The following is an 8,320-nucleotide window of genomic DNA, read 5'->3' as shown; positions in this document are numbered from 1 at the left end:
AAAAAAGACTTGTAAACATTTATGGAGATGTGGCTTTTAAAAACTAGAATATTAGTCATGAGATGAGGATAAATAATGAAGAACGAACATGAGCAGCAACACAACTTCATTCTTCTAGCATTATAAAGAAGACGATAATTCTGTGATCTTTTAATACAGCGCATTAGCAGCGCGAGGAATGTGCTAGCTCCAATACGAACGCTAGTTTTACCAGAAGCGAGCGCTTCCGTCTTGTACTTGCTTCAGAGCATGTGTCATTTTTGGTCCGCCGGACTAGCACACAGACGAACAGTTTGCACGCTAGAAAGCCGAGTCCATCAAACAGATTTGAAACATGTTCGATTTCTAGGTCCGTCTGACTTTTTTTGGGGGGGGAAGAAAAAAAGTCTGCTGGAGCCCACACAATCGAATTGTCCGACAGATTCCAGTCCGCCGGACCAAGTCTGCCGGAAAGTCCGATCGTGTATACGCGGCATTAGGGATAGCTTTAAAAAAAGGGGGGGGGGGGGAAATCAATGAGGACAGTGGCAACTTGTCAGGAGGCAGAAATTTCTCATAACTCAAGGAACCCTTAACCTCTGGAGGAACCCCCAGGTACCATGGAACTATGGTTTCCAACTCACTCCTTTAAAATTGAACACAGTACAGAAGTTCTGTGGCTGATTAAGGCGGCAATTCAACTCCAAGGGCATTTACCACCTTAATCAGCTACAGAACCCTTGTAGATAATAGTACATAAACACAGGTTACTACGCTTAAGTGATGATTAAACAAAGGGAGTGTGTTCACCGAGTTCATAAAAAAAAAAAAAAAGACCCCCCCCACTCTCTATCCTGAAACAACACCTGCAGCAGCCAGCAGCAGTGTGGGGTGGAAATTAAAAAAAAATATATATATACAAATTTGTATTATAAAAAATAAATCTCTTTTTTTTCTTTTAATTAATTATTTTTATTATAATAAATAAAATATATTTTTATTATAATATATTTAAAAAAAAAAAACAATACATATTCACAGAGTGATTAGACAACAAGAATTATATTTGAAGGATACAAGGAAAAAAATAAAAATGGGGGGGGGGGGGGGGGGGGGGGGGGTTGGAGGAGCGAAATGTAAACATTTCTGCATAGAAACCAATCAGCTTCCAGGTTTTAATTGTCAAAGCTCAACTGAACACGCTGAAGTTAGTAGTGGATTGGCTGCCACCTCTGCACTCTATGGGGGGTTACTAGAACTGGTGCAGCTGTGCTGTGCATGGTAGCCAATCGGCATCTAACTTCAGCTTGTAAAATGAAGCTTTGACAATAAAGCCTGGAAGCTGATTGGTTTCTATGCAGGGAGTTGCACCAGATTTTTGCACTCTCCAGCTTTAGTAAATAAACCCCCCCTAGGTTTAATAAAGTCAGTAAAAAAAAAAAAAAAAAAAAAAAAAAAAAACCCCACACGCAAGACAACATTTTGCACTCCTTTTTAAAAAACAAACATTCATCAAGCTGAACATTCTTAGAATATGCATAAAGAATTTTTTAAATTATAGTAGTGTATAGACAGTCTAAATAAAACATGAAAGAAAATAAAATACATTAAAAAAAAAAAAAAAAAAAAAAAAATAGACCACACACACACACACACACACACAGGTCAATCCCCAAGAGTCCATCTGCTCCTGACATACCATTTTCAGCGGTCTAATTATTTCACGAAAATCTTTTTTGCTAAATTGTTTTTTTTTTTTTTTTTTAAATAACAATTGCATATCACAGATGATAGAGATGCCACAATAATAAAGCGCACATTGAATGGACATACCTGAAGCAATGCAGAGAGCCACCAGGAGAAGCACACTTGTGTAGGCTGCCATAGTGCTCTGGAATGGAGTGTGTGTGTGTGTCCTCCCTGCTCCTTCCTTATATATGTTCATTAGTGGCTGATGGATTCCAGATTCCTGGAAGACCACTGAGCCGCCCCCTAGGTGTGTCTGTTATCCTCAGAGACATGGAATGTGGTTAATGGTCTTTGTAATTAGGGGCCCATATACATCTTTTCCATGTGCTGTGTTCTGCGTACCTTCACTATTCTTTACTACTGATTCTTCTTTTTTTTTTTTTCCTCTTTACCATATGAAAGTAGCCAGAGTCTTTCTCACATAGGTGGGAATGACGTAGAGCCCAGCGATCCGAATCCTCCTGGGATACCACCTGACTTATCCCATTAGGGCAATCTTCACCACGCTGTACTGCGCCATAGTGCGTCATCAGGGTAACCAAGAAGAGGCAGTGCGTCAGATAGAGATAGAAAAAGAGGGTCATTTTGAGCACATTGGGGGGCAATGACAGCCCATGCATTATGAATGGGTTGCCTTAAGGAGAAACTTCGCTCCCCCCTTATATTTTTCATTCCCCTTTTGCATTGTCTTCAAAAAGCACGCTCACACCCTCCGCACATTTATCGTCAGGTGTAATTCACTGCAAGCCGAGTCCCACACCGACCATCATCTCTTCTTGTGTTATCAGGGGACCGGCTGCAAGAACCACCAAGAGGTGGACCTGTTTGGCTCCTTCTCAAAGGGCCCATTCACACTGATCCATTGTGGGAGAGGAGAGAAGGGCCCATTCACACTGATCCATTGTGGGAGAGGAGAGAAGGGCCCATTCACACTGATCCATTGTGGAAGAGGAGAGGAGAAGGGACCATTCACACTGATCCATTGTGGGAGAGGAGAGGAGAGAAGGGCCCATTCACACTGATCCATTGTGGAAGAGGAGAGGAGAGGAGAAGGGACCATTCACACTGATCCATTGTGGGAGAGGAGAGGAGAGAAGGGCCCATTCACACTGATCCATTGTGGGAGAGGAGAGAAGGGCCCATTCACACTGATCCATTGTGGAAGAGGAGAGGAGAGGAGAAGGGACCATTCACACTGATCCATTGTGGGAGAGGAGAGGGGAGAAGAACCCATTCACACTGATGCATTGTGGGAAAGGAGAAGGGACCATTCACAATGATGCATTTTGGGATAGGAGAAGGATCCATTCACACTGATGCATTGTGGGAGTGGAGAGGTGAAAGGACCAATTCACATTGATGTGTTTTGGGAGAGAAGTATCCATTCACATTGATGGGTTTTGGGCGCAAAAAGGAGAAGGACTCATTCACGCTGATGCGTTTTGGGAGAGAAGGACCCATTCACACTGATGAGTTTTGGGAGCAGAGAGCAGAAGGAACCGTTCACACTGATGCGTTTTGGGAGTGGAAAGGCGAAGGACCAATTCTCACTGATGCATTTTGAGAAAGGAGGAGCCATTCACGCTGATGCATTGTGGGAGTGGAGAGGAGATGTGTTTTGGGAAAGGAGAAGGACCCGTTCACAATGATGCATTTTGGGAGGGAAGGATCCATTCACACTGATGCATTGTGGGAGAGAAGGGCCCATTCACACTGATGCATTGTGGGAGAGAAGAGGAGAACTGCACATTCACACCGATGCATTTTGGGACAGGAGAAGAGAGAAGGACCCGTTCAGATTGATGTGTTGTGGTGATGTGCGGGAGAGGTGCCCATTCACATTGATGGATTGTGGGAAAGAAGGAGCCATTCACACTGCTGTGTTTTGGGAGAGAAGGATCTGTTCAGATTGATGTGTTATTGTGATGTGTGGAGGGGCCCGTTCACATTGATGCTCTGTGGGAGAGGAGGTCCCCTGTTAATGTTCATGGAGGAGAGGGAGAGGAGGCCTTTCCCACGTTGATGCACTGTGGAACCCTTTGGGTCTGGTATGGATTTGGAGGGGACACCCCCACGCCAACATTTAAAAAAAAAATGGCGTGGGGTATTTACCAGACCCTTATTCGAGAATGCAGGTCAGGAAAGGAAGGGGATGAGTGAGCACCCCCCCGCACCATATCCGGCCGCATGCCCTCAAGGGGGGGGGGGTGCTTTGGGGTGGAGGCCCTGCCCATGTTGTTGTGGATAAGGACCCTTTTCTGACAACCCTGGGTGGTGGTTGTGGGCAGGGGCTTACCGGAATCTGGAGGCCCCTTTTAATAGGGATTCTGCCCCCCACCATGTGAATGAGTATGGGGTACATTGTACCCCTACCTATTCACCAAAAAAAGAAGTGTAGTGTTACAAAACACAAGAGATGTTTTTTGACAAGTCCTTTATTAAAAATCGTATCTTCTTCCTCCGGTGTTTCTTCTTCCTCTTATCTCTCCCGTGGTTTCTTCTTCCTCCCTCCCTCTTCTCTCTCCGGTGATGTCTTCTTCGTCCTCCTCCCGCTGTCTGCCATTTCTTATATAGCCATTGGGTGTGGCCATCTAGTGACGTCACCCGGAGACCCCAACCCTTGTGCCGCCATGTGTTGTGAAGGGCCTGGTATGGACCCGGGGGTGGGCACCCCATGCTGTTGATACACCACGTCTACGGGCCTTCCTTTTATCTAGATGGCAACTCAGCTCCTCATAGAACAGTGATGGGGAACCTTGGCACCCCCAGATGTTTTGGAACTACATTTCCCATGATGCTCTGGCACTCTGCGGTGTAGTGGAGCATCATGGGAAATGTAGTTCCAAAACATCTGGGGGTGCCAAGGTTCGCCATCACTGTCATAGAAGGTTAATAGATTGGTTTGGCAAGAACTATTCTTCATGAATCCATGCGGATTACTGCTAATGATACCGTTCTAAAATCTGGTATATAGTCCCTTATCATCCCCTCGAAGTGTTGACATACTATTGATGTTAGGCTAACTGGTCTGTATGTAATTCCCAGGGATGTATTTTGGGCCCTTTTAAAATATTGGTGCTACATTGGCTTTTCTCCAATCAGCTGGTACCATTCCAGTCAGTAGATTGTCAGGTTAAGGATTTTTTTTTCTTAGCTTTAAACCAGCTGAGGGCCACAAAAGAGAAAATGGCATTGTACAGTCACGAGGGCGACACACCTGTATTAGATAATTATTGTCCAGTTTACCAGAAGAAGGCTGGATCAGGGATTATCTAATGATTACAGGCTATCAATGACTTGTCCAGACACCCCAGGGAAGGATGGTGGGGGGAGGGGGACATCCAGAGTGATTACCTGTCTTCTTCCTGGACACATTCCATTGTGGTCATGTTGTTTCATGTGTTAATGTATGATACAAAACATGGCAAAATATTTATACAAATCTGCGTTGCTTTAACTGACAAAATGCGCGGTCGTGCGACGTTGTACCCAAGCAAAATTTACATATTTTTATTTTTTTTTTCCCCACAAATAGAGGTTTCTTTTGGTGGTATTTGATCACCTCTGCAGCTTTTATTTTTTTGCGCTATAAACAGAAAAATTGTGACAATTTTGAAAAAAAAGCAACATTTTTAACTTTTTTGCTATAAAAATAAACATCCAAAAAAAAAAAATACCAATAAGTGTATTTTGATTGGTTTGTGCTACGTAGTTTACCGCCATCCCACAGGCCGACGCAATTTTAAAGCGTGACATGTTAGGTATCTATTTACTTGGTGTAACATCATCTTTCACATTATATAAAAAAATTGGACTAACTTTAAGGTTTTTTTTTTTTTAAATTAAAAAAAATGTTTGTTTTTTTTCCAAAAAATACTGCCTTTGAAAAACCGCTGCACAAATATCGTGTGACTTTAAAAAAAAAAAAAAAAAAAAAAAATTGCAACACCCACCATTTTATTCTATAGGGTCTCTGCTAAAAATATATATATATATAACCCTTTCATGACTAAGCCTATTTCTGACATTTGGTGTTAAATCCCTATTTTTTGCTAGAAAATTACTTAGGACCCCCAAACATTATATTATATTTCTAGATTGTAAGCTCTAACGAGCAAGGCCCTCTGATCCCTCCTGTATTGATTTGTATTGTAAGTGTACTGTCTGCCCTCATATTGTAAAGCGCTGCGCAAACTGTTGGCGCTATATAAATCCCAAATAATAATAATTATATATATATATAATTTTTTTTTTTTAGCAGAGAATCTAGAGAATAAAATGGCGATTGTTGCAATATTTTATGTCACGTGGTATTTGTGCAGTGGTGTTTTAAACGCAATTTTTTGGGGGAAAAGGGACACATACATAAATAAATAAAAAACAAAACAGTAAAGTTATCCCAATTTTTTTTTTTTGTATAATGTGAAAGATGATGTTATGCCGAGTAAATAGATACCAAACATGTCATGCTTTATAATTGCACGCATTCATGGAATGGCGACACAAATTTTGGTACTTAAAAATTACAGAGGTCTAGTGCTAGAATTATTGCTCTCGCTCTAACAATCACTGCGATACCGCACATGTGTGATTTAAACACAGTTTAACATAGGCGGGTGCGACTTCCGTATGCGTTTTCTTTGCTGCATGAGCTTGCGGTGACGGGGGCGGTTTGAATTTTTTTTTCTTATTTTTATATTACTAAATTGTGTTTTTTTATGTGATCACTTTTATTGCTGTCACAAGGAATGTAAACATCCCTTGTGACAGTAATAGGTGGTGACAGGTACTCTTTATGGAGGGATCAGGGGGTCTAAAAGACCCCAAATCCCTCCTTTGCACTTCAAAGTATTCAGATCGCCGAAAACATTGTATCTGAATACTGTATATTTTTTAAAATCCGGCGCCATTGCCAGCCGAGTAAACAGGAAGTGACGTCGCTTCTGCATTTACATCCCGGAGACTGTAACGAGGCCGCTTCCGGCTTTGTTCCGCTCTGTCTCTAGCCGCCGGAAGAGCCGGATTGCCGATTGGCTCTCCGGGTGCCACCAGGAGGCCCGTGAAAAGCGGCGGGAGGCGGGGATGTCCCCTCCTGCTCCTCTGGGATAACAACCGAGCTGCTTTTTAGCCGCATCGGTTGTTATCCTTGGAAAGCCGATCGCCCGCTCTAAACAATGGTACCTGAAGCTCTGGGCATCATCCCGGTATAACTCACGAAAGCCGAGTACGCACATCTGCGTACGCTTGGCGGGAAGGGGATAAGTTTTGGGGGTTCTAATTAATTTTCTAGCAAAAAAAAAGCTGATTTTTACATGTAGAAGTGAAGTGGCAGAAATGGCCCGGGTACGAAGTGGTGAAACCCCACCCTCTTTGGCGCTATACACGAGTTACATGGGTGGCAAGACATTTTTTTATTTTATTCTTTATTTAAATAAGGCATACGGTGATACAGAAACCGCGACATTGGTTGTACACACAGTAGAACATCTCCACGAAAACATCCAAAAGCCCATCTACCACAGTATCACAAGGGAGAACAACTCCTGGTGGCAATCCCGACAGTAGGCTGCTGGGTCTGGGAAGTTTCTGAATCCCGCACAAATCTTTTGACGGTAAAAAACGTTTTTAGTCAGATTGTAGAAAAAGAAAGTATGACCTAAAGGCCAAACTCCAAAAAATAGCTAGAGAAAAAGTAAAGAAAGAGAAGGAAAGGAGGAACAAAAAAAAAAGGACCACCAGACTCTTATCCATATCTCCAGGGAGCCTTCCCATGCGTTTCAGCTCCCAAGGTAGTTAAGTCACCAGCTCCGCGTGCTCCTCAGAATAGACAAACTCGTGCCAATAAAACCATTTCTCTAGGAACTTCTCTCGAAGGCCCCTGTCCATGGCCACCAAGCCGTCACTGCATTGGTTGAGGATACATTTTTCAACCAGACGGCCAACGCCAACGATGTGTCTGCATCCAAAACAGTGGTATGCAGCTCTTCGCTGCCGTGAGCAGGAGAGGCAAAATAGATCTCGCTTGGAATCTTGTGGTGATGCAAGAGGTAGAAAGCGGGGGGGTTCCAAGGCAACACCCGATTAGTAAACTTAGGGATGCTGCGGTGAACCTCGGTCCAGTAAGGGAGCAATAGGCGCCAAGACCAGAAGATGTGGAGGAGAGAACCCGGCTCCTCCCCGCAGGTGGCAAGACATTTAAGGCATTCGTACTGTGGACAGAATTGTCGACCCTCCCCGAAAGCTCCAACACCTAATGAGCGTATGGCTGCTTTGAGCCTACACTAAAGCCGGTCATAGATGGATGGAATCTTGGCTGGTTTCAGCAGGGCTGAGATCTCATCCATCTATGGGCAGGCTGGTTGTACTGAAGTCGATCAATTGACTTCAGTATAACCAGCCTGTCAGAAATGTTTGCATAGAGCATTGCCAGCGGTGCCATCGCAGTGTTCTCTCCCATCGGGGGTGTTGATGGGGGGGGGGGAATCGAGCAATTTTTCTTTCTGGAAGGAAAGAAAGTTGTATATTCTATGGCTTGCCTTGGCTAGAAAGGGGGCTGGGTTATCCATGCCTTCAGATGATTGGCTCCTGGGAC

General features: G+C 43.6%; 1 protein-coding gene across 1 annotated transcript in view; it reads right to left on the bottom strand.

Annotated features, from left to right (window-relative positions):
- Nucleotides 1-1,942, bottom strand: part of LOC143995813 (lymphocyte antigen 6E-like) — a 7,414-nt gene extending 5,472 nt beyond the window's left edge. The window contains exon 1 of the mRNA XM_077490526.1: nt 1,813-1,942. Coding sequence (XP_077346652.1) covers nt 1,813-1,924 — 112 coding nt within the window. The 5' untranslated portion in view covers nt 1,925-1,942. The remainder of the gene's footprint in view (nt 1-1,812) is intronic.
- Between the last annotated feature and the right edge of the window lie 6,378 nt (nt 1,943-8,320).

The sequence above is a fragment of the Lithobates pipiens genome, unplaced genomic scaffold (assembly GCF_037356315.1).
Source record: "Lithobates pipiens isolate NorthernLeopardFrog02 unplaced genomic scaffold, aLitPip1_a1.2 Scaffold_19, whole genome shotgun sequence".
Taxonomy (NCBI): domain Eukaryota; kingdom Metazoa; phylum Chordata; class Amphibia; order Anura; family Ranidae; genus Lithobates; species Lithobates pipiens.
The sequence above is the reverse complement of the archived record's forward strand: the minus strand, read 5'-3'. Positions and strand labels throughout refer to the sequence as shown.